Source organism: Seriola dumerili, unplaced genomic scaffold (genome assembly GCF_002260705.1).
Source record: "Seriola dumerili isolate Sdu_G_001 unplaced genomic scaffold, Sdu_1.0 BDQW01000306.1, whole genome shotgun sequence".
NCBI lineage: Eukaryota > Metazoa > Chordata > Actinopteri > Carangiformes > Carangidae > Seriola > Seriola dumerili.
The window spans coordinates 799,078-825,464 of record NW_019174561.1 but is presented as its reverse complement, the minus strand read 5'-3'; the positions used below and the strand labels follow the sequence as shown (position 1 = coordinate 825,464).

Below are 26,387 nucleotides of genomic sequence, written 5' to 3'. Positions count from 1 at the left end.
TTTCCACTCCGTCTCCTTCCAACACTGGTTTATTTTTAACCACAATGACGGTCTCTTACTCTTTTTCTAAACTCAGTCGTTTCAGTTGCCTGAACTTCACCAGATCAGAAGGTGCTCATATGGTTTTGGATAAGGATTATGGGTATTTGTGGAAGGCGCTGACAAAACAAACTATTAGTCATTCAGCTGGGTCACGCAGACCTTTGAGGTAAATCTGTAGATTCATCAGGTAGAGTTCGGAAATAAGACTCGTAGGGTCGGAGAACCTTTCCTCACCGGGTCACACTGAAATAAACACATTATTTTAATCTTTACCTTCTCACCTCCTACCTTTCTCACAGATTGATAGCCAATTACACACACACACACACATACACTTTTGAACCATCCCCCCCATGCAAAACATTCAGGAAAAGCATGGACACAAGCTGTCTCACTGCAGAGACACTACAGGGACAGATATGATGAAACCATATGCCTACAGGCGGACTGCAGATGACAGGCAGTGTGAGCTGCTCTCCTCTGGTTGAGGCCAGGGTCAGAGCAGGGAGCTCTGCTCAAAGCAGATGCGTCACTGTAAAGCTCAGGAACAAGAACAGATACAAATCTGCTGAAGGAGAGCAGCCACCACCGCAACTCACCGTTTCCTCAGAGATCACAGAAGGCTTGTGAGTTTCTAGGCTTCGTGGTCGAGTGTACGCTCGGCTCACCATGCAAAAGGTCAGCAGTTTTAAAGATTGAATACTCGATGTGCGACACTGAAGGTATTGCCGTCGCAAGTTTCATCGTCACCTTCTCCACAGGAAAACACTTCTATAGACACTACGTTGTCTGCTCTTTGGTGTCAGAGTAAATACCATTTCATTCCCCTTCACACAAGTACACTGAAGGCTGACAGTAAGCCATCTTGAATCTTTAACCCCCCCCTCCGTCTACTCTCCGATGCTTGAGATTTTTCCATCACAGACAGCAACACGCTTTATTCCTCCGCCACTATAACACAGAGCTGCCTCACATTCAAATCCCCTTCTGATCTGATGTCACACAACATTTTGTGCGTGTGTTTGTGTTGCAGCGTTTCTGATCCTGGCGCTTAAGAACAAACGCAGACACACAAAGAGCGTGTGAAGCCGCTCAAACAACTTCGCCGTTTCATCCCTTCATTTAAAAAGGAGAGTTCAGATGAACCATGGTTGCTTTCTTTGCCATGTCTATGTAAGTACATTTCAACATGTACAAACAGTGGGATCATTCATGTGACCTTTACCGCAGAAGGTGCTGCATGTGGCATTTTCAGACATCGATATATTATTGGAAAATTGATTGTTATATGATGAGATATGACTGCTGTAAACATGAGATGTGGGAGGGGTCAGGGTATCCAGTCCTGCTTTACATGGACGATTTCAGGGTCCTGAGGATCGGTTTGGTGTGATGTGAAACAGCTTGAAGTCCGAGGTCGATCTTAAGAACTCGTTCAGCTTCTTGAGAGCTGCTCGAGCTTTCAGATCCTGGATCAGTCTGATCAGTTCACTAACTATTGTGCAGTGTTAAATTACTGACTATAAAAACAAAGTCTCTGTGAATATACTACAAAGAAATAAAATTCAATGGAAGTAGTTTTCTTCATAGTGATATCCAGTCTCGCTCAGGGGTACTGCAGCTCTCGTCATTTCACATCCTGTCAGTCCCATCTGCCCCGCAGTATCCCCGGCCTTTCCTGCCTGCCCACCTACTCACCCGTTCCTACTCCCCCTTTTACTTCCTGGTAAAGATACCTCTCCATTTCCACCTACACTCTGCCAGATTGTCTATTGTGTCCTCGCTGCTGCAGCTTTCCAGTCTTATTCACCTGTTTCCACCTGTTTCCACCTCCTGCTTGTCTTTTTGGCAATGGAAACGAGTGTATTTTCTAAAAAAAAAAGAATAAAAGAATACTCCTGCATGAGGCGGACTATTCGACAAAGCTTTTTCCACATTTAAGTCACATGACATGACATGTAGTCACACCACATCCCGAAAACACTGCATTATCTCCCAAAAATCCCTGATACATGGGCGCTGCCTTCGCAGTCGTCCCAAAACTGAGCGCCATGTTTAATTGGATATCATGAGGAGAAAACCCAACTTTATTTATATAATATCACTCAATGGAAACACAGACTATTCACAAGTGTGTTTTATTGATTTTTTCGAAATAAATAAAAAAATAAATCACTTGTATTTTGCGTTCAACTGCTATGGAAAACCTATGGAGTCGTGCATTTCCCCTTCAGTCCTGACCCAGAACTGGAAGCCAGAAACTAATTATCTGAAACTGAAAAAAGCAGCAATTACTCTCATTTGAGAATCTGCAACCAGAAGCTGTTTGACATGTTTGCTGATAAATTACTTTAACGATTAATCAGTTAATCGAAACTGTTGTTCTCACTTTTCCGTCAGCCTTTTTCCTCCTTTAGTGAGGAAGTATTCAGAAAGCAGGGAGCAGGTGTCTCACATCAGAGCAGTCTTATTCTGTGTTTGTGTCTCAGAATAATAAATGATGAATTAATTATAAATGATTTATTAAATGAGCAGGTCGCTAAAGGAAAGATCAGCTTGGGCCTCGTGTTTGCAGTTGTGTTATTCCTCCAGAGTAGATGCTGGTTATTCTCTCACTAATAGTCTCATTTATGAATCATATTAATGCCTGTGAATAAACACTAATGTCGCAGGTAGCACCTTCAGTGCTGGGTCCTGGACTCTCCTCCTCCTCCTCTTTCTTCATCCTCTCCTGTCTCCTCCTCTGACCTCCCTCTCTCCTCCTCACTCCTCTCCCCCGTCCATCAGCGATAACACAACTAAGCCTTATTAAAAAGGGTTTTTTAGAGGGTTGGAGCTCAATCACACGCTCAGTTTATTACACACTTGCTCTCCACTAACCAGCGCATTATTTGATCTTCTACTTTCCTGATTAATGGGATCTCCCCCTTCAACTGATAAGGACTCAGAACCAGGGCTTTCTATCTCTCTCCTTCACTCTCTCCTCTGGTTTTTATTTTTTTTATATCCTTCTCTTATGGTTTTTCCCTCTCAGGTCTCAGATCTTTTCATTTTGCCTTTTTGTTCTCTCTCGTTCTCTTTTCCTTCTTTCTCCACGTCTTTCATGCAGATCACGGAGGCCATTATTATTTGTGCCCTTAAATTTCCCCCCATCATCAGTGTGATGGATGAGTGTTCTCCAGCACGCGCACGTGCACACACACACACACACACACACACACACACACACACACAGTTGCTTATCCACTATCTGTCCTTCAACAGGGGAATGAGATGTTTTGATCAAACAACTGTTACACATCGGTGGTGAAGCTACTTATAAATGCATTACACAGTGGTGGTTATTTCCTTCTAACTACACACACACAAAGACACACACAATGTCCTTTGTATCATAAATTTTATTTATCTCTCTATCTGTGTTTCCATCTGTGTAATTTTTATGTTTGGCAGTGGCTCAGGAGTTAAATAGCCGTCCATGAACCACAACGTTGTCGAGACTCATCGCTCTTCCCTCACTTCCTGTCGTCTACCTACCATTTACAATCTCTCCTAAAGACGTGAAAATGTCCTCCAAAATACAACGTTAGCTCATGTACAAAATACAAACAACAAACTGAGAGCCGAGAGTTGCTTTTTACACTGAGGTGGAGACAATGAGGATTTAAAACTAGAATCACTTCCTCGTGGTTGTATCCCTCCGCCAACCAGCCGAGCTGCAGAAAACATGGTCACAATCTCTCCTCCTGACTTACAGCACGAGTGTTTTCGCAGAACGTTATGATGTCACAATGAAGTTGACCTTTTGGATATAAAATGTCATCACTTCATTTTATCCTTACAGACATTTGAGTTTAATTGTGTCACAACTGGTGTATGAATTCATTAGTTATGGCCAAAAACGTGTTTTGTGAGGTCACAGTGACCTTGACCTTTGACCTTTGACCATCAAAGTCTAATCAGTTCATCTTTGAGTCCTAGTGAATGTTTGTGCCAAATTTGAAGAAGTTCCCTCAAGGCGTTACTGAGATATCACAAGAATGGGACGGAGAGACGGACAACCTGAAAACCAAACATCCGCTCCGACTGTCCGCGGCGCAGAAACATAAAAATCTATCAGAGACATCAAAGGTCGGCGGTTCGCCAAAATCAACAGGTTTAAAAAATAAAGAAAGGTGTTTAGAGTAAAACTGTAAAATGTGAAAGAAGCCGGTCGACTGAGGAGAGGAGACCAGGAAGTCATTTACACGGTGGAGAACAACCCCTGTAGTGAGTCCAGACGCTCATCCAGGAAGTGGGCGGACATGTTTCTTTGTCAACAATCAAGACTACAACCTCAGAGGATTCACCACAAGACGTAACACCCCCCCCCCCATGGGGAGTCCAGGCTGCAGTTCACAAAAACACCCAAAAAGAAACCGATAGAGTCGTGGATCAGAGATCTATGCACTGATGAAAGAAAAACAGAAAGGAGCAGCTCTCGACCCAAAGCCTCCACCTCATCCGTCAAATGCGGTGCTGGTTCTGTTCCGGCTCGGGTTTGCACGGCTGCCCCGGTGGAGCTGGCATTTACTGATGAGTTCGCCGCTGAATAAAACAGCAACATGACGAACGCGGAGGTCGGCGGGATCAGGTCTGAGGCTCGGGGTCGGACAAACACGTCAAAACTCATCGCACGACATTTCATCTTTCAGCGGGACAGAGATCTGAAACATAAGGTCAACGCAAGCAGAGAGCGTCTCAGGGCGAAGACGTGGAACGAGTCAGTCACCTGACCTGGACCCACCTGCTGAAGACCAGACTGAAGACCAGACCTCGCTACGAGCAGGAGCTGAAGGAGGCAAAGCATCAGCAGGGAGGATAGAAAAGGTCTCCGATATTCACAATAAATATTAATTATGACGACTGTCTTTGACCTGGTGTGTCTCTGTCTTCTTTCTATATTGATCAAGCTGAGTTTGTTCTAGCTGCTGATGCTCAATAAATACCTACAGATCAGGTCTGGAGGCGTTAACCTCTGACGGAGCATCAGTCGAGTAAAGTATTATAATTAGCTAATGTACTTTAATTTCAATATCTGATCAGATAATCGCAAAATGATCGAGGCACGAACCGACATTTAAAATAAACACACTCCTTAAGGCTTTTACTTTGGAAAACTGATCGATACCTGCAGCGGCGGCCGCACAATTTTACTAAGAGCTTTGATTTTAGCCTCGTCAGGAGAAGTAAAATGAGATGTGCTTTAATTTACTGGAAACTAAAACAACTTGGCCAACAACAGGAAGTTCTTCCACACACACCTTCAGTGTCACACTTTCATTTGTTGTTTATTTAAAGCAAAAGTCTGAGGAAAAGTCAGCGTCTGTCTGTTCTGAGGTTTGTGTCGTTTCTTATTGATGAGGTTGATTCATTTATTTATTCATTTATTCAGGGCAGGTTTACATTATGAATCTTTATCGACTCTCGCTGTCACGTTCTGCACACTCACACCCCTGGAGTAACGTTTCCTTTTCCTGCCGCTGAACAGCTGGCGGGTCGGTGCCTTGCTCAAGAGCAGGCCATCAGGTGCTTCAGGCAGGAGAGGACGCATTCACCCTCGACACGGATGTTTTTACCCCGTGCAGTCAGTGGAGTGTCTCCCATTAAAAATGAAGGACTGGTGCAATTAGTTCTCTCAAAGCAGCCACTCATGGGTCCATAAGGCCGTTATCATTGGACAGCAGGGTCACTGCGTCTCCGGCATACTGATTTAAAAGCTGCAACTGTCGCTCAAACACAAACACGCCGTGAGCAAACACTGTTCTCACACCACTTCTCTCTCTCTCTAACATCATTCTTACTCTGTCACCTCTTCTCTCTCTCTCTCTCACACACACACACACTCGTCTTTTCCACTTAGTCACACACACATAAATACAGCCTTGCATCTCACACAAACACCTGCATTAACACACACACACAAGCTCTGGCATCAATGCTGCACATCTATTCTGACTTCGCCATTCTCTCTCTCTCTCTCTCTCTCTCTCTCTCTCTCTCTCTCTCACAGATGAAGTCAGCAGAGGATTCAGTCAGAAGACAAACAGGCTCCCAGGGTTAGGATGGAGGTCTGATCGCTCTCTTCCTGCAGCCATGATGGAATAAATCTCTTCAACTGCTCCGAGGCTTCAGCTTCAATAACGACACAGCGATACTCGCACCTGAACGTAGCACCTCATGTGACTATTGAAAATCTCATCCAGCACCTCTGGTATTCACCAGCAGCCCCCGCTCCTCCGAGGAGGTCGGCTGCAGGGAGCATCAGCGAGCTCGGCCTCGACGTTGCGTGATGAGACCTGGAGCCTGCGGCTGGTTTTCCCGCTTCATGCCAAAGATCTTTGCTAAGTTCTTCCACAACAAGCCGAGGAAACCGTTTGTTCATGGACCTGGCTCCGTGCAAAGGGGGCGTTCAAGAACCTGTCTGAAGTGCTACGGTGTGCTGCAGCATTAAGAGTCCCAAACGTCCCTGGTGTGGACAGTAGTGTCCAAACCCAGGCCACATGCCACAGCTACACATCCATTATGTCGACACATGGATTTGAATCACTCTGGTTTTAAAATAAACGTCACAGTCACAAAAAAAAACCTTCATAGTTATTCAGTTATTAAAGCAGCTCAGAAAAACTTTGGTTTAAGCTTTTAAAGAGTGAAGAGAACTGTGGGAAGAAAATGCAAATGAGGTGGAGAGATTCTCTTCCAGAAGGTTAAAATAAGGAACATTATCAGCTGCTAATTAATGTTCAAATGTTCGATTTTCACATGAAGGTTTGTATTTTATCTTATTTTCAAGTGTTTTTTTTTTTAAACACACGTTTTGTTTGACAAATATTACAAATAAGCAAATGATTAACTCATAAAACAGAAAATAAATCAGACAAGATGCCACAATAAAAGTTGTGTGCCGACTTTAACCCACAGAAACAGGAAGGTGTTAATGTAGAAAAACACTCCCGTCCCTCTGTCAGCACCACTCTGTCTCTGTCACACGCGGACACACAGTTTCTCAGCTGCACGAGCACATTCACATATGCGCACCATCACGCACGCACGTGCACACTGTAGCTGACCAACATCATCACTGTCTCCCTCCTCCTGTGTTCATGCTGCAGGACCGACACGCAGCCTCTCTCTTGTTCTCTTTCTCTCTCTCTCTCTCCCACACACACACACACGCACACGCACACGCACACCCTGACCTGCCAGCATCAGTAGCCTCGCGCAATCTCTGCTGAAACGGCGGAACAAACCCGTGGTGACACGTGTGCGCATAGCGCGCGGCTCCAACAGACCAAGCGTGTCCACGCACACTCATAAGCTACACACACACGCACGTACGCACGCGCACACACACACCCACACACACACAGAGACACACACACACACAATCACTGAAGCTGCAGGTGCTTCTCAATCAGCTCAGTGAGCACATGCGCAAACAAGGCGCGCGCACACTTCTAGTGATCCAGAAAACTCCAAACACATGAAGCAGAAAACACAGAGATCCAAAGTGTCTCCACAAACAAACTGCTCACATCCAGACCGCGGCAAACACACACTGCCCGTGCGCGCACGCGCACACGCACCGGGGCAAACATTTTTACAAGCGCACATTTAATTTATTTGTGTTTTTCCTACCTTCCTCGTGCATCCTCTGCAGACAGAAAGTGAGGTTCCTCCGCCAGCCCGGCATGGTGATGAAGGAGAGGAGGAAGAGGAGGAGAGGTCTAGATGATGAGGAGGATGAGGGTGATGATGATGATGATGGTGAGGGATGATGAAGAGGAGTGATGATGATGATGGGGAGGGCAGTAGATCCTGTCCGAGTCGAGGTGATGACACGAAGGCGACAGCAGCAAATATAACGACTCCCCCTCTTTCCTCTTCTTCTCCTTCTTCTCCCTCTTTCCTCCTCCTCTGGGTTCCTTCCTCCCCCGGTGTGTCTGTCGGTAAACGGCGGGTAGCGGCTGCTCTCTCCGGTAACGACCCCGCTGACAGTCCGTGTGACAGTCGGTCCCGCTGCGGCACCAATGGTCTCTCTCTCCCCCCCTCTCTCTTCCTCTCTCTCTCTCCCTCTCTCTTACTGTCTGCTAACACAGTCCAGTCACCTCTCTTTCTTTCTGTCTCTCTGTATTTGCCTCTCTCTCTGTCACTCTCTCTCCCTCTCTCTCTCTCTCTGTCTCTCTCCCTATTTTCTTTCATTTCCTCTGTCTCTCTGTGTCCCTCACTATTTTGTCCCCCTCCCTCCCTCCCTCTTCTTTTCCTCTGAGTTCATTTTCAGTTCAAAGTTTTTTTTTTGTTTTTTGTGTTTTGCTGTCAAGACAAAACGTTTCAGTTTCGCACCAATTTATATAAAAACATTTGACCTGTGTGTGCGCGTGGACACACACACCTGCGTTTCTCAACCTTTAAACGAGCAGCAGCGCACCCGCACAGGTGATTTGAGGTGTTTCAAATGCCCCCCCCCCCCCCCCCCCCCCGCTAAGTTGAAGTTGGGGCGGAGCTACGCAGGTAGTCCCGTGACTAACGCTGCGTTCAGGACGAGAGAAAAAAGTTACTTGTTGTCAAGGTTGCTAGGCAACAGGAGGGCAGGGCACAGCTGACGAAAATCTGCCGTAGACCGGACCGTCTCCCCCTGCATCTGGACACAGCTGCAGTTGAGTGCCTCTGCCTGAGAACACAGAAGAGTGAACCAAGTCTTGTGACTTCACTGATATATTAGAAATGTAAAGATATCACATGTATGTCAACATACCACATCACAATCATGAATGAGTTGCCTAATTAAATGCTGTTTGTAATATTACCGTCCTTACCGGTCATGATGGACGACGCCATGATTGTAGCTGTTACCACGTCAAGTTTGGGATCTGAACTTCTGCACGAGTTTACAAGCATAAAAATAAAGCAAAAATAAAGTGAGCTGTTCATGCGTTCAAATGATTTCTCTCAGAGTCAGAGCTTGGAATTTCCAACTTTTCGACGTGTCGTGAACGCAGCATAATAATGACATGAAGGTTGTCCAACCCAAACAAATGCAACAAGAGGTCTTCTGGTGAGAAGAGGTCACCTGTGTGGACCATGACTGTAATTAGCTGGGTTTAGACACAGGTGTGGTTTGGTTCTCACAGAAGGGCCTGCTGCCCTTATATGATGAATATTATTGATATTTCTTCTGTAAATTGTACATCCACCTCTCTCTCTCTCTCTCTCTCTCTCTCTCTCTGTCTCTCTCTCTCTCTTTGTCTCCCATCCAGTGAGTATTTACCTATTAAACCAGAATGGTATTCATAGAGCGCAGACCTCCGTCAAGGCCACTGTCAAACAACGTACACCAGACTTTATAGAAAAAAATTAAAAGTCATAGTAAATGATCCGGATCTGCCCCAAAATTTAAGGGGCTCTTCCCTGACCCATGTCCCCTCCCTCCACCAAGTTCGGTGTAATTCGGCTTGGTACCTTTTGCGAAATCCAAATAAACACAGGTGAAAACATATCCCCCTCGATGAAAGCAATTACTGTTTCATTTTTACCTGCTGTTATTCAGAAACTTGACATTTATCAGGTCTGAATTACAAATCCCTAAAAGTGCAACAAAAAAAAAACCACACACTACATAAAACCTGAATACTGCACAGACACGGTGAATGAGTGTGAAACCAGAGAGTGGTTCGTAGAAGTGACACCGCAGTAAATGTCCTTGACTGTTCCCATGCAATTAAAGGGAAGCGGTGCTGTTGACCTTGTGCCATATGTGAAAGCGTCTTGTGCTTGTTTTGTTAATTGAATTGTCAGAGTTCTTACAAAGGTGTCACCAAGACTAATTCCCAATGCTGTCCCTTAAAATATAATTAAACGAGTGCAAACTGTGGCATGCGGGTCGCACAACATGGACACTGAGAAAAAACACCTTGCTTCGTCTGTCCAGCATTAATGGGGTTCATTGAAAATAGCCTGTAGTGGACAAGTGGTCGGTGTCAACTGTCTGAAACATGAAACGTCAGCTGATACACGTTTGGAAAGTCATGAAAAAGTTTTGGCCAGTCACTAAAACTTTCTGTTTTCATAGAATGTTTTGGCATTTAGAATGAGCTACGAATGTTGCTACATAGCTAACGTTAGCATTAACAGCTGTTCATTTACCAGTCTAGAAGACAACATTGTGAGTTCAGCATCAAACTTCTTTCCTTTACTCACCAACAGCTTTCTCCAGAGGTGGAAACAACTATTGTTTTGCTTCTATTTCAAATCACTACTACTGAAGCTAGCATACTGACCAGCTAGCCCCAGCCTGTTTGGCCCGCCTCGTCACTTTCCGATACCGAGTCACTGTAGCATCTGGACTTTCCTGAAGATGTAGCTGCTTACAGGACGTGTTATAACCTCTTGTCTTGTAAATGCAATAGTTGCAGTTATCGGCAAGCTTGGTAAGATGCTAACGTTTGCTATGTAGCATAGCATAACTTACAAATAACTCTTTTAACTGCACTTAAAATTATTTATGACATCTAGTTCTTGTGTTTAGGCAGGTTGAATTAACTTCTTTTAAGTTGCTCATCTGCCAAATGAATGTGATGCAAAGTTTTGGAAATGTTTTCTGATGGTTTTCAACAGTGTAACTTGGATAATTAGGGTATCGCAGGTGCTATATATTTTAATATTTGATTCATTATTTCTGTTCACTGAACCGACAGGAAGTTACATGATCAACGCAGCTCCAAGAATGTGAATCAACGTCCTGGAGAAGGGAGTACTGAGTGAAAGGAAAATGCATTTTCTGTTTTAGTTTTGAAGATGTTCTGCCTCAGTGACTCACACCTGATATCGACTTGTCAACTACTGAACAAGAAAAAAAAAAAAAACATAAGAAAAAAGAAATGGTCTTCGTACTGCCAGAGAACTTCATGTACCTCCCAGAGAACGTGAAGTTTAACCCAGTTGTTTTGGCAGCGAACACTGTGTTGAAGGTTACAGTGAAATCTTCTGGAAAACCTTCCCAGATGTGAAAGTATACGGGCCAGACTTGGCCCGAGGACCCAGGCCAGAAGTTTCTTTAAAGTTTCAAATTCACCAGGAACTCCTTTTATTGTACAAAGTTATTCTGACTGGCAGACACAGACAGTTTCTGTAACTTTCCAAAACTGAAAATCTCGACACTCGATGCAGAAACTTGCCGGGTGTGAAAAGGTGTGAAAAGGTGAGAAAGAGAAACATTTGCGCTCCCTCTCTTCCGTCCCGTCATCCACCAAAATCTCAGCGGTGGTCAGTCCAACAGAAGCAGAAAACAACTTTCAGCCGTCGCAGTCATCTACTGTGTGTTCCCTAATTCAGTCTCTGGAGCTTCAGGGTGACATCAGAGTGACATCACAGAGGAGGCGGCGGACCAGGCAAATCTCCTTCCCCATTTGGTGATAGCAGACTGAAGACCGGTACGAGGCGGACTGCACTGAGGCGTGGGAAGAGCACACCCGAATGCACATTTCCCTCTCAGTGGCTTCAGCTGGGGGCTCATACTTTAACATGACAAAGCACACACACACTGTAAAACACACACACACATTGTCACAGTCCCACATGCTGGAGTGTTTCATGTTCTCTGTCTCACACACACACTCTCAGTTCGGTGGCTGTGGATCAGGACGTAGAGGGGGTCGAATCAGAAGGTCGGTGGTTTGATCCCAGGCTGCGGAAGTGTTCGTGGGTCGGGTTGGGCAAGATACTGAACCATCAGATCAGTGTGGCTTGTAGTATATAGTACTTAATAATCCACTCAGAGGGACGTTAACCATCAGTGAAGACACAGACGGAGGGTGTGTTTTCTTCACAGTCCACTGAAGACCAAGTGTCTGCTTCGTTAATCACGGCACTTGTTGCTGGTCGTTTAAGTTGATTGGTAACTGCACATTAGCTGATATTATTAGCGACACTGGAATGAAGCTGATTCTCCCATTTTTTCCCCTTTACTCCGTTAGCAACAGACTGGATTCACATGTATGTATCCTGCTAACCATGCTAGCCTAGCAGCTCAAGGGATGAGAGTGTTGGTTTACTGGTTCACCACTTCGGTCTGGACTGAAATATCATCGTAACTATTGATTGGATTTCCATTACATTTCATACATTCATGGTTCCAAGACAATAATGATTCATTTTGCATCTAGTGCCATCACAAGATCAACATTTTAATTTGTCCAATACTTTGATTTGTGAGTGAAAACCTGCAAACATCTGAACATGTAAACAAACCAACACTGGGCATTAAAACCTTCACACATCCACCACAGGACTGTAACTGCCCACAGGAGACCAGAGTCAGCAGCTCGCTCAGGCTGGTTCTGTGGCAGGTGAAATCTTCTTCCTGGTTGGACACAAAACACACACACACACACAGACACAAGATATCATGAACCTATCAGAATAATGCATTAACCATTAACTGAACAACCAAATCTTATTGATTTCCAACTTCCACTAAAAAAAGACAAAACATCCAGTTTCATTGACCGGGTTCAATTCTTGTAGTACTGTTACAGCCTCGGCATAATGAGGACACACACACACACACACACACACACACACACACACACACAGATGCTGTGTATGAAAGTGGGAGTGCTGTTTGATGGAGGAGTGTGACCTCTTGTGGTCAGTCATTGAAGGTGCAGTGCAACCTTTTTTCCCCTCTCAGTGTGATTTCAGTCAGAGCTACCTGCATCACAAACCGCTGACTTCATCAAATTAACACACACACACACACACACACACACACACACACACACACACACACACACACACACACACACACACACTAAAACACTCTCTCTTTACTGCAGTATTCACTCTGAACACACACACATTTTCACCTGCAGTCTCTCACATGCACACATCTTCTGTCCCATCGCTGCCTGATGACCTGATGTGAAACACACAGACACACACAGACACACAGACACACAGACACACACACACACACAGTAAAAAAAGTCCTAATTTTACAGAAAATAACTGAAAATTTTACAGTAATTTTCAGTTTTTAAAAAAAATTGTGAACAAAAGTCTGTAAAATGACAGAAATGATCTGTGAATTAGCAGCCAAGCTATTTTAAGCATTATGCCAATAATAATGAATTAGATTTATTTCCCATTTATGTAAAGACAAAATACTGTATCATTTATACAGTATTCTTTCTGCTTTCTTAAATTACATACAAATCTGTGTAAAATGACAGTAATTATCTGTAATTAAAAATGTAGCTTGTTATTATAAAGGTTAATGTCCATAATACCAATTTAAAGATCTTCTCTGTAATTTCAGGGTAAATCTTATTAGTTTTACATTTATGTGACTTCTACATTCAAACTTTGTGATTCTGGATGAAACGTTACAAACTTTTCTTCATCATATCAAACATTCAAACTTCAAACAAACAAGTTTGAAGTACTGGAATGTATCCCAGCATGCACTGGGAGGAAAGCACATGCCCTAACAGAAGTTGATCTGCCACAGCAGCTTCAGGTCACCTTCCTCTTCCTGTAGGCTCTGGTCCTGGGTACAGGTAGTCCAGGCAGAGGAGGTGGAGGAACAGAAGAGGGGAGTGGTGCTGGAGCGAGGGGAGGACCAACAGCACTGGATGAGGGGCCATGCTGTTCATCGTCTGGAGGAGGAGGAGGAGGCAGACCCCTGCTGGAGGGCCCAGGCTGCTCCTCCGGGACATTGAAGTTAAAGGTCTGTCCTTGTCCCACCTGGACCAATGACAGACCCTTTGCTGAAGGGAGAGTCTGGCCAGCACCTGAACACACAGACAAACAGACTGTTTTAGGATTTTCAGCTTTCATTAAAAGATAAATCACAGAACAGATTACAACACACCAACAGCTTCATGACAAACTCTCACCACTGAGTCCTCAATTTATTCAAAGAGCTGGATGTTGGTCTGAGCCATCAACCTGGGGCCGGCCAGCACTGCCTCTCTGATGCCACGTAATCCTTGAGACTGAATGACCAGCGAGTCCTCACGGTCCCTCTGGACCACGTGGCCACCGGGTGAAGACGCAGAGCTGGTTGCAAACGGCCTCCACCAGGCGGCTAACACTGGCCCAGTTTGCAGGGCCCGAGTTCAGTCCAAGAAGACAGCTGAAAGATAATCAGAGAGCAGTGTGTGTTAATATAGATCTGATATTCATTAGAGGAAACAGTGATATCTGAAGTGACTCTCACCTCTGGAGACTCTCCTTCCCAGGACAGGAGGTGTTCTTCCCCGTCGCTGCCTTGAACTGTCACCTGGGCTGCCTCTCCTGGTCTCTGGGAGGGAAGACAACTCGCTCTTCCTCCTGCTCTGTCTGGCAGGTGTTGCCAGGAGCTTGGAAGTACTTGGCACTGGCTTGAGGAAAAAGGTTCTGGATCAAAAATTAATGCATGAAATGATAATACACAACATACTTAACCACAAGCTATGAGACACACGCATGTACCTGGGATGAACTGGTTAAGGTGGAAACCAGAAGGCTGACCCCGCCCTTTATCAGTCTACCAGTCTCTGTACAGCTGCACCTGCTGGGTCCTGAATGCAGCTGGTGGCTCCTCTGTGTCTCCATATGTCCTGGATGCAGAGAGAATCCAGCAAAGAGACGTCCAGGGTGACGTGGAGATCCTGGATGAGGAGGCCGTCTCCTCTGCCCCATGTGTCCTCCTCCAACAGTGCAGCCTCCACTCCTCCCAGGAGATCCTCTGGATCACCTTGGCAACAGTCAGGCCGAGCATCCTGTGCTTCCCCTCCAGCTCGGACCACTATGCCTCAATGTGACAACAGGCTCCTCCGGGGGTCCACCTCCAAGATGTGGCGTCATCAATCCGGCCGCCATCCTGGAAAGCCAACACACCAACATTGGTAACCAAGGCAACTGTTTCAGAAGCAGCATCAGCAGCTTCTTTGTCACCTGGAGAGAGACAGAAAGGTTTCACATGTTAATATTAATATTTGTGTGTGAATTTAGTACACACAGCAGTGGTGTGAGAGCAGCTGTAAGAACATAAACTCTGCCTGAATCACACCTCATCCTAGAGACACTTCCTGGTGGGAAAGAAAACTAGAGATGGCTGTTGGACAGATCAATCAGTTAGACACACAGTGCATTTAGAAAGTTTTCATTTTTTTACATTGTATTATTTTGAACAATCTTACAAATCGTTAGATTCATTCATCAATGACCAATCCCAGCCAGCTAGCTGCTAATGGTAGCACTGAAGAAAATGGGTGGCAGCTCTATGTACTGTACGTGCACATGTTCATTGCTGCCATTATCATCATTATCATTTATTGCATCATTTATTATAATATATCATTGTAAGCGTTATAATTGTCATCAATAGCCTTGATTGATAAATTATGATTTTTACAATTATAATTATTATTTTTACTATTATTGTCATTATTATATACAATCAAACAAAATGTGCCCTTATATACACTTTGTCACTTGTCTGTCGTGCTTCATGGTTAGAATTTCTTCTGTGTCACCTTCTGTTTGTTCATTTGTCACCAGTGAAGATGCTAGCTATCCCCCACTTGTTTTGCATTTTTATGAAATTGTTAAATTCATTCGTCAATGAACAATGCCAACCAGCTAGCTGCAAATGCTAATAAGCTCCCCCCCCCTGTGTTTCCTTCAGCTTTTCTGTTTTTTTTCCCCAATTTAAAAAAAAAAAAAAAAAGATATTTGGCTTGGGGTAGTATCCAATTAACGTATTCATAGGAGAGGCTGAAAAATAAATACATAAATAAAATACTGCAACAGTCAAATATAAATATACATATAACACAATAAAAACAATACTACACAACTATGTACAAAAGTGTTTTAGAATGACTAAACTCCTGCTGGGCAAGATGTGCAGAAGCTATTGATTAGGGGATGAGGTGCAAAAGATCAGTGTAGACAATATCTGTCATGTGCAGGGATCATACCTCAAGGTGTTGATGTAATGTGGTTGATGATTGATGAGACCAGATGCAGGAGAAAAGGCAGGTGCTGGTCCATCATTGGTGAAGATTAGACTGGACTTCTGGTCCTGATACAGACAAACATGTGATAGGACAATTCATTTAGATCATACAAGTTCTTCATATTCAAACATGTTAGATCTGTTGTGTGCGTATAATAAATTGTGAGGATAGATATGAATATGCAAAAATAATTACAGTATGAATATTATTAAATGTAAATGCAAGGAAATGAAGATTAAACAACTAGAGGTGTGATAAGAATTCAATGTACACACACTATATAACCAACAAATTCAGCAATACAAATATGGATATACTGTAAAATACATAACCAGTATAGGCAGTGGTATATTCATTATTAAGAATCAGCAGTATGAACATGTATACACTGTGGGTCTGATTTAATCAGTGGTATACACAAGTCTTACTTTTAAAAGTGAATGATAGCATGTTACTCACCTAGACCCTCCTCACTGTCTGGACTCTCTGCCGTTGGCTGATAAAGACAGAGGGATGCTGAAATCTCCTGAGAAATGTAAAGACCTAGTTCACTTTCAATCATGGCTGATCTCCTAACAGTAATCTAAAGTGGTTACAACATGGTGAACCGATCGACGTGTATTCACTCGGTCTACTGGGTCCATACAATCTCAAGTTACAGTCATCAGTTACAAGATGAGCCTAAAGTTACTGACGTCACTAGCTGTACAACAGCCGACAGCAACAGACACAATCCTACTAACCGCTAAAACGTCTGTCGACAACGTCAATATCACCACCTGAAATGTTTGTCGCTACGGTTTGTCAGTCGTTGCACTGATTATACTTTTAGCTACAGAGCTAGCATTGACGCTACTCACCGGGCTAACAGGAAAGTTGCGAGCTCGGCATCAAACCGCATCTCTTTCCTCTCAGGAGCCGTCTCCAGCGGTGGAAAGCCACATCCAGATTTACTCGTGTTGCTTCTTTTCTTTGCCGTTGAACGTGGTTTCTTGGCGGGAGCGGTCCTTCGGGATGCAGATGAATATTACCTTTTAGGAGGTTCAGCCATTCCTGTGTGTTTCTGTGATGCTAACCTCGAGCTGCCGGAAGTTGTTCTTCTTCGTGTGACTGAGACCAGACTTGACGCGCCACTGACTCACACAGCGTCTAGTGTCACAAAGTGGTATTACAACACAGGACAGTGTTAATTCATTTTTTTAACATTTAAAACATTTTTATTTGCTTTGACAGTATATAAATCTATGTTTGGAATATAAAATACAATCATTCCCTTTTACTTGCATAAAATCTGTGATGTACAAACATTTGTATTTACCCATTTTGTATTCAGGCCAGTAGATGTTGCACTGTTCACATGAAGCATCAAGATATAAACCCTTTGTGAACCACTTTGCTGAGAAAGTAAAACCTTCGACGCTGTGAGACTCACATCCAGTACCAGGCAGTTGATTTCTGCAAGCAAAGAAGATACAACAGCCCGGGAAATTTTACTCACCGAGTTTATTGCATAACCAGGAGGGTAAATAAGTAAACAAATATACTAACAAGGCAAGAGGATAGAACTTAGTGTTAACAGAGACAGCGGGTTGTCAATGTCGGTAAGTCACGGTCACTAAACGATCCCGTTATTACAGTGAACTGGCGTTGAGACACTGACGTCAGCACGTCAGCACGTAAACAGTCACTCACTGCCGTTAATGAAAGGTAATGTACTCCGAGTAAACGTGTTACTGCGCTACATTTTTAAAAGGGGAAGAGGAGGGTAAAACATCTTATCAACCTTCATGAAGATTATACTGTTTATACAGAGGTGTTTCTGTTATTTAGCCTCTTTATTGATATAAATGAGTTGGACAAAATAATAGAAACTTATAAACTTATATAATTGCTTGTAATACCAAGCAATACACCATGAATGAATGAATCCAAGTTTATGTTAAGTTCTATGTGCTTCTATACAGTACATAATATATAGTTCCTCATACTATTTGGCTTTTAAAAAAAAAAAAAAATCCTAACAAGTAACATACACTGAAGAAAAAAGACGCAGCGTTACTTCCTTGTTTTATTTTTGCCTACGCTGCAAAATCTGCTTCAAAACTTCTGCTGACCCGCACGTTTGTCACCAACAGCTCTGATAATTTACTTCATTTGTCATCATCATGTCAGCGTGTCCTCTCACTGTAATCACATGCTGTATTATCACAAACTGTCCTCTCTTATCTCGGCTGAATTCCTGGCCGTCGCTTCCTTCAGGTACATATCTCCAACATGTCGGGAGGAGAAATTATCTCAGGTCTGTTTCTCCTCCGAGCTGCTGCAGCACAGTGATAATCTGTAGAGAACAACATGACTCTTCCTCACACAGGCACAAAGGACTGGATGTGTTTCTTAATTTGATTTGAAGCTATTTTCAGAAGTTGGGACGGGCACAGAAACTTTGTCACAGAGCGACTTTTTACCTCAACATTCACAGTGTCTGTCAGCTCAGTTCAGTTCAGCTGACGTGACATTTTCAGCCTGTTGCCAAAAGCACATTTACAATCATTCAGTGGAATTAAATGAAATCAAAGATAGAGAAATATCAATAACAAAAAATAAAATAGTGTAATTATTAATAGAATTAATAGAATAAATTGATAAATAAATAAGGAAAGGAAAAAAAGCAATAAAACTATATACATATATACACATATGTACGTTTGTATGTTTTGTATACAGTCTATCTATCTAAGCTTATATTGGTGATGAAAAATGGGGCAGTAACTGATCGATGTGTTCATCACATTGCTGTTGACGGAGGGGAACATTGTTTTTCTGTGGAGAGGGGGAAGGCCGCTCTAGTTGATGTAGTTCTGTGTAGGGGGGAGAAGTCCCGTCTAGTTCATGTAATTCTGCTTGGACATAGTGTTTTTGTTGTTGTCTTTGTTTGAGTTGGCATCAGCTTTGGCACCGGACGCCTCACCGGACTCCTGGGTTCGGGGGAGCCGGGGAATCGAACCACCAACCCCCGGGGTTCAGCAGCCAATCTGCGTGACCAGTCAAACCGAGTCATGGTTTTTAGGGAGAGAGGACGCTGCTGTGACTTCAGCTTGTTATAAAAGCTAAAATAGATCTTCTGTTTTAGTTTTATTTTCTCATCTGCGTGTTTTTACTTCTGTGGACTCAGTTTAACTGTTTCCATGGAGCCGGACACGCCCCCCTGCAGCTGTATATTCTACCTGAGCTCCCTGTGTCTACCTGTGAACACGGAAGTGTCTGATTTGGCTGGTGTGTGGGAGAGGAGGAGGGGTGTAGGTGTGGGTGGAGGGGTGGCTTCTTTAGCTGACGTGTGTGTGTGTGTGTGTGTGTGCGTGTGTGTGTGTGTGTGTGTGGAGTGGAGATCCACACGTGACTGACTGATGCTCTTATACAGGAGCCTGCACGGAGGTAAAGGCACAGATAAGAGGAGGACGGCCGGAGAGAGGAGAGTCTTCAGCCTTCAGTCACAGCATCATCATCATCATCATCATCACCATCATCATCATCATCACCACCAACCGGAAGGCAGAGTCTTTCCCTCCCGTCATCCCTGCATCTCCAGTGGCTTCGTGTTTTCATCCCGCCCGGTGTCGTGGATGTATCGGCCGGCTGCAGCCGTGTTCGCGGCGCTGACCGCTTGGCTCTGGTGCGGTGCGGCTGTGTGCGCGGCGGCGGGAAAAAGCCAGCCGCTCAACCAGCGACCGATCATCGGTAAGATTGAACGGCCGCTTGTGTCCGTTGTCCGTCCGCGCGGAGACCCGCTGGATTATAACAGCTCTTATGTAATTCTCAGCGAGAATGTTCGAGAAAAGGTGTGTGTGTGTGTGTGTGTGTGTGTGTGTGTGTGTGTGTGTGTGTGTGTGTGTGTACTAGTGTACTATTATGTCATAAATTAAATACCACTAGTCAACGCACATCATAATGAACCTCGTGTCTTCTGGTACGTGTGTTGCTGAAAACGCATCCCTCCATGTGCAGGCTGCAAATATTATCAGTTAATACTGATTATCAATGATAATCAATAAGAACTACATTTCCCATATCCCATGTGTATTTTCAAGAATGTTTCAACACTAAAATAACACTAAAATACGTGTAAACGTCATTTAATATAAGTATTTACATCATTTTCTTGTGCCATGATTCCATGAATGAATGGATGATTGTATAACTGGTGATTGATCGATCCTTTAATTGTCTTAATGATAATGAAGGTGATAGTTTGTGTCAGTTTCCTGTAGAATCACAGTCAGTAACACGTGATACCTGCCCAACCTGTAACACCTCAGACTTCAGGGAGAACCGGTTCCAGGCTGCGACGGCCCGACTGTGACGGGTGGCGGTCAGAAGTCGTCTGAGGTTTTGATCTGTGGTGATAAGGAAAGCAGGAAGTGCGCTGACATCACCTTGCTTTGATGTACCGAGGGGTTTTCATTGTGTCACCTCATTCAGGTTTTTTTTTGGCAGCAGAAGAAAAACAAGGAAGAGTTGATCCGTGTTGGGTTTAGTTTTGAGTTTGTTTGACTCTTTTTCTCATGAAATATTGAAAGTTCTTGATTTTATAAAAACATGCCTTACCTTGAGTTTCTATCTCTGTATTCAGATGCAGATTTAAAGTTGTTTCTATCCCTCGAACCCACGCTGACGCTGTGTGTACTGAAACTACTTCCTGATTGGCCTGCTCCTCTTCACTGCACGCCTGATGACACGTCGCCTGATGTGCAGCATCATTTAGCTCCTGTCTCCTCTCCTCAGGTGTGCTGGCGCAGGAGAACCTTCCAGGAGACCAGGTCGCTCAGGGCTCCTCATACATCGCCGCCTCCTACGTCAAGTACCTGGAGGGAGGCGGGGCCAGGGTCGTTCCCATCAGGTACTGCAGCTAGCTTGAGTCGACCATGTGCCGTACAAAGGGACAATTATAACAAATAAAGTTACCGCTACTAACTTCTGTCTGTGCAGCACTGTCCTCGTGTGTTTGTCTGTTTCTGGAGACACAGCGGGAAAGTATTGGCTGTTTATTCACTGATTAATTATAGTTTGCATATTGATCTCTTTAAAGCTGGAAATTATTTTAGCACATCTTCAGCTGGACTCCTGTTATAGGAATCCTTCTGGAAAATTACTCAGAGAGCAAAACATCCTGTCGGTCGTCTCCGTGGAGCCGTGACGTCACTGTGAGTGACGGCAGTTTCAGTCATGGTGCCGGGCGTGGTTGGATGTGGGCGGAGCCTGTGTGAATGAGAGCTACGTCACTATATGTAGTTTATCTCTCTGGGTTTTACAGTTTCTTATTGTTTGTTGTTTTTGATGTTTTGTTGTTTACATTCATCACCATCTCTCGTGTCTCAGTTCTCCTTCGTTCAGGCTGATTTCTCCCAGCGTGTCCACGTCTTTAATCCACAGTGATGGACGCTGATATTTTTTTCTGTGTGTTCACCAGAATCAATCGAACAGAAGAAGAATATGCGAAGATATTCTACTCAATCAACGGGTGAGTTAAAGAGCCTGATAATGAAACTACCGTATCTCCCTGTGTCTTACTTTACTACAGGTTTTTGTTGCTCATCTGCCGGCTGCACAATTTCTATATGAAAAAGAAAAGGTGATAATAAAACATTTCACTGGTTTGTTTTTGAACGTTTAGCACTTTATTGGTTTGTGACAGAAGCTCCAAACAGTTTGACATCTGAAGGTCCACCTCGGCCAATCAGCACAGTGGATATAAACAGCAGGTTTCTCTGCACGACGATGCAGCTGTGAGTTTATACGACACACTGTGTTGGCTGGTGTTGTAATAAACACAGTGGGAATGATCTGGCTGGTTATCAGGCTCCTTTTTTAGTGTCACAGTTTCTGCTGCTGCTGCTTCTTATACATGAAGAGGGACAAAGATATTTGTCCATGTCTCCTAGAAATCTCCTTTACGTGCGACTGAGCTGCAACAGTAAATACGTCTTGTAGAAGTGTAATATTTCTGCTGGATTGTGTTCAGAGTCAACATTTGTTTTTGTGACTGAATGAAAAGCTGCAGTGGCGTCACCAGGAGGTCTCAGCTCAGGTGTCGCTCTGTTGTGTAAAATGTAGGATTATTTGTTTATTTGCTGTTACACAGACTTCATAGCTGCGTTTCCCAGCATGCAGCTGACACGTCTAACACGGAGCGCGCTCTCTCCTCAGGTTGTTGCTGCCGGGGGGGGACGTGGATCTTCAGACGTCGCAGTTCAGTCGAGCCGCAAAGATCTTCTACAGCTTGGCTCTGAAGGTAATTTTTACATCTGACTTGTACAAGCAGCTGCTGAGGTGAAGAGACGCCTCAGAATTATGACACTGAAGCAGATCAGAGGGTCGTTTTTTATGTGTCTGGTTTGATTTGTGCTGTAAATGCTCCTCCTGTCCCGACTGGCTGATCCCCGTCTGACTTGGACAAATCAAGTGGGTTGTTTCCAAAGACACAGACTTTATTTAATACAAATACAAACACTTGATTTGTCTCACTCAGGCTGCTGAAGCGTCACGCGATCTTCACCTGGACTTCAGGTTTGTTTTTAGATGAAATGAACTCTGATGAAATGCTGCTGCAGCGTGAAGGTCATTTGTGTGGGTGTGTGTTAACGATATGAAAGAGAGGCACTTGGTTTGCAGCTGAAAGTCCTCAGAGAAATAAAGGATTAAACTTCCTCCGCACATGGCATTCCCTCTTCCTCACCGTGACCTTCCTCCTCCTCACTCTTGCCCTTTACAGGCCAACGACGCCGGGGACTACTTCCCCATCTGGGGAACGTGTCAGGGCTTCCAGCAGCTGTCTGTCCTCACGGCCAACAAGAACCTGCTGACCCTCACTGACACCAAGGCCGTGGCTCTACCGCTCAAACTCACAACAGGTATTCTTTCACTTCCTGTTCCTGTTCTCCACTTGTTGCGTCTCTTTTCTCAGGTGTGAGACATGTTTCAGTTTACACTCCTTTTCTTGCTGCTTTGTCTTTGTTAAATCTTGGCACAGAGCTCAACACACCGGTGTTTTCACATATTCAGGATGATAATCAGGCAGAGATTTGTTGGGGCAGGAGTAGAAAACTGTGCTCGAGTGTTACACTGAACTCTGTCTCTGTCTGTACTTACGAGGTTACAGGTGTATTTAGCCCCGCCCCCCTGTCCCTCGTCTCCACAAGGTGACAGGATTGGTTCCTGAGGTTTGTGACGTATGAAACCCTGAATCTGTGTTTCTGAGACTGTGATGGTTCCCTGCAGTTCAAGGTGGAAACACTCAGTCATGGTGCTGATGATTATTTCACTCATCATCTGTATTATATAAAAACATCATGTGGATGTTAAACACTGGGTTTTAAAGGCATGGATGGGGATCGAACCCATGATCTTTGGTTTACAAGACCAACGCCTTACCACTTGGCCACCACGCCCCTGTTGGAGAGAATCAAAAGGACAGCAACTGAATATCCAGGGCATTTATGTGAACTGGTAACCATGGTGATCTATTGAGTTGTGATGTCGTTCATGTTTGATGTACAAGTGGTAAAACCTTTCTCTATCGATATCCGTTAATTTGAACAAAGTTCAAAGATAAGAGTTTATTCTTTGTTCAATGCAAAAGGAACAAAGCGTCAAAACTGAGCATCACCTCATTCAAATGAATATGAATAAAGCCTGAAGCTTTAATTCTTATCTGATCACTTTCATTATTTAACAGAAACAGGTAGAATTTAAAGGCATGGGGGATTGAACCCATGATATTTGGTTTACGAGACCAACACCTTACCACTTGGCCACCAGACCTCCATATGAGGAACTCAAAGGGACACAGTGATACCTCAACTTGTGTGTGAACTCGTAACCATGGTAATCTACTGAGGTCTGATGTCATTCATGTATGATGTCAAAGTGGTCATGTGAATCTCTCCATTGATATCAGTTAACTCAAACAAAGTTCAAAGTACACGTATTTATTCTTTGTTCAATGCAAAAGCTGCAAAGTGCTGCATCTATATTAACATCAAATCTTTGAACCAACAGAACTACAGCAGAGTGACAAACCCTGAATGCAGACAGGAAACACTGAAACACTTCTCTTGGTGCAGATAGATACAACAACTACAATATCTTCTCTCAAATGTCTCTCATATATCACTTGCCTTATTATTTATTACGAATTAAAACGACCTCATTCGGTCAGTCACTTGGATCCACTTCCATTTGCGCAATAATGCAAAACTGAAAACTCCCCATAAAGTTCCTCCTGATGGGACACAGCATGAGTTAAAGCTCTGATTCATGACGACGGCGGCTGATGTAAGTGATCCAGCAGTAAGTCTGTTGTTGGGTCTGACATGTGAAACAGCACAAAAGGCCATTAGACCCTGGTGCTGTGTTTCGCATGTTTAAATAATTAATGATGTTATAACTGCTTTGAATAAATCCCACATTCTGTCAAACATTAGTTGTATCGTTAATCCAACACGGCTTTATTTGCATTAATGGTTGTATTCTGGTAGCGACACTAGAAATGACCTTTGTATGCAGCTGAAATGTTTTTCCAATCACGTTGTGATGGCAACGCAGTCACTTTTTTTTTTTTTTTTAATGAGTGAAGCTAAATTTATTTATAACAAATTGAGTTTTCCCGCCCTGATCAGGAAGAACAGAAGTTCACAGTGTGGTCAGTCAGCTGTGGTGTGTCACCTCTGGGAGTGTGTTTAGGTTTCCAACACTTCAACATTAATACAGAATATTTTTGCACTAAATGATTTACACACTATTCAGTATATTTATATATATATAGTACTATAAAATATATATATATATATATAAATATTAATTTAAAAATTCTAGTGTAATCCTCCTAGGAAATAGCAAAAAAAAGTTGTAAACAGCTCCTCTCGTCCATCTGCCTCAGAGTTAACATCAGTCATGCTGCTAATGTGGAGCAATGTGGGCGGATCCTCTGATGGCGATGAAATCACACTGTTAAGCTTACAAATAAATGTTAAGTAGGAACAGCATTTTATATCACCGTTTAATGTTTGTTTTTTGTTTTATTTTAAATCCGTCATCATTGTTATTATTGATTTTAATTCCATATTGAAAAAAAATAACTTTCATTCACATTGTATGGAAACAAAATAAAACAAAACAAAATAAACAAAAGAGAAAAAAAGTGAAGAGAAATTTAGACCATTTTAAAATGAAATAAAAGCTATCTCATCATAATGATCTCTCTCCTCCCTCGCACGTGGGTGTGCAACTCTGATACAAGCGTCGTCACGGCGATGAGTTACATTTACTCATTTATCAGACGCTGTAGACGCCCTGTGGTGACATAAACACAGTTTGAGTAACATCTCATTCAAACAAATGAGGATCTGAGTAAATGAAGCTTTAGATCTGATAAGCACCTTCTTAGAACCAAACTGACACCTTAATCCTTACTGGATCACATTTATTTTCTTCAATTTCTTTATTAATGGTTAACATCTACAAGGTGTGGGTGGGAGTCAAACCCATGACCTTTGGTTTATGAGCCCAGCGCCTTACCACTTGGCCACCACACCTTGATGACAACTAAAAGGGAACAAAAGTGATTCATTTGACTGTCAGTCATCGTCCTGTTTGACCGACTGTGTTTGATCACATCTGACTGATAATCACTGGTCAGTAATTGCCAGTAAAAGTTAATTAGTTATGTTTTGTAATGAGCTTTTGTAAAGAGCCTTAATCTTTGCAGTTGTGATCCCTGATTCTAAAACTATTCTGTAAATGAGATGGTCCTTTTTTTTTCTTTACTAAATTTCTGGCATATCCATTGTAAATGAAATCTTTTGCCCATTAGAAAAATGGTCAACACATAGTTGAGTTTGTCGTTTAATGTTCAACACATAAAGGAGGGGGATTCCTATTATAGGAATCCTTCTAGAAAAACAGCTAAAGAGCAAACTATCCTGGTGATGTCATGTTTTAAAGTGGGATCTGTATTCAGGACACAGCTCCATCACTCAGGGTGCTCAGTGTTAGTGGGATGTGGGCGGAGCCCATGCTAATGAGCTCACACTCAGCAGCATACCAATCTGTACAGAGGAGTGACTTTGAGCTCTGTTCAGCTTCTAGGTCACTTACATATTACCTGAAGTTTAAGGAGCCATGTGTGTGAGTCCAATGACAGATTCCAGTTATAATGAACACCGTTAATGATGCTTAATAACAAAGCTCAAGTCTAACTTCCTGTCTTTTGTGCTCTCTCTTCTTCTTCTTCTTCTTCTTCTTCTTCTT

At 43.4% G+C, this 26,387-nt stretch overlaps 1 protein-coding gene and 1 non-coding gene across 2 annotated transcripts in view; one reads left to right on the top strand and one right to left on the bottom strand.

The window, feature by feature from the left end:
• The first annotated feature begins 19,322 nt into the window (after window positions 1-19,322).
• LOC111231562 (gamma-glutamyl hydrolase-like) overlaps window positions 19,323-26,387 on the top strand; it is a 17,155-nt gene continuing 10,090 nt past the window's right edge. The window contains exons 1-6 of the mRNA XM_022758707.1: window positions 19,323-19,358; window positions 19,504-19,820; window positions 20,865-20,979; window positions 21,550-21,600; window positions 22,287-22,371; window positions 22,852-22,990. Coding sequence (XP_022614428.1) covers window positions 19,706-19,820; window positions 20,865-20,979; window positions 21,550-21,600; window positions 22,287-22,371; window positions 22,852-22,990 — 505 coding nt within the window. The 5' untranslated portion in view covers window positions 19,323-19,358; window positions 19,504-19,705. The remainder of the gene's footprint in view (window positions 19,359-19,503; window positions 19,821-20,864; window positions 20,980-21,549; window positions 21,601-22,286; window positions 22,372-22,851; window positions 22,991-26,387) is intronic.
• trnat-ugu lies at window positions 23,456-23,527 on the bottom strand. Its single transcript has one exon. It is a non-coding gene; the product is annotated as a tRNA-Thr (tRNA).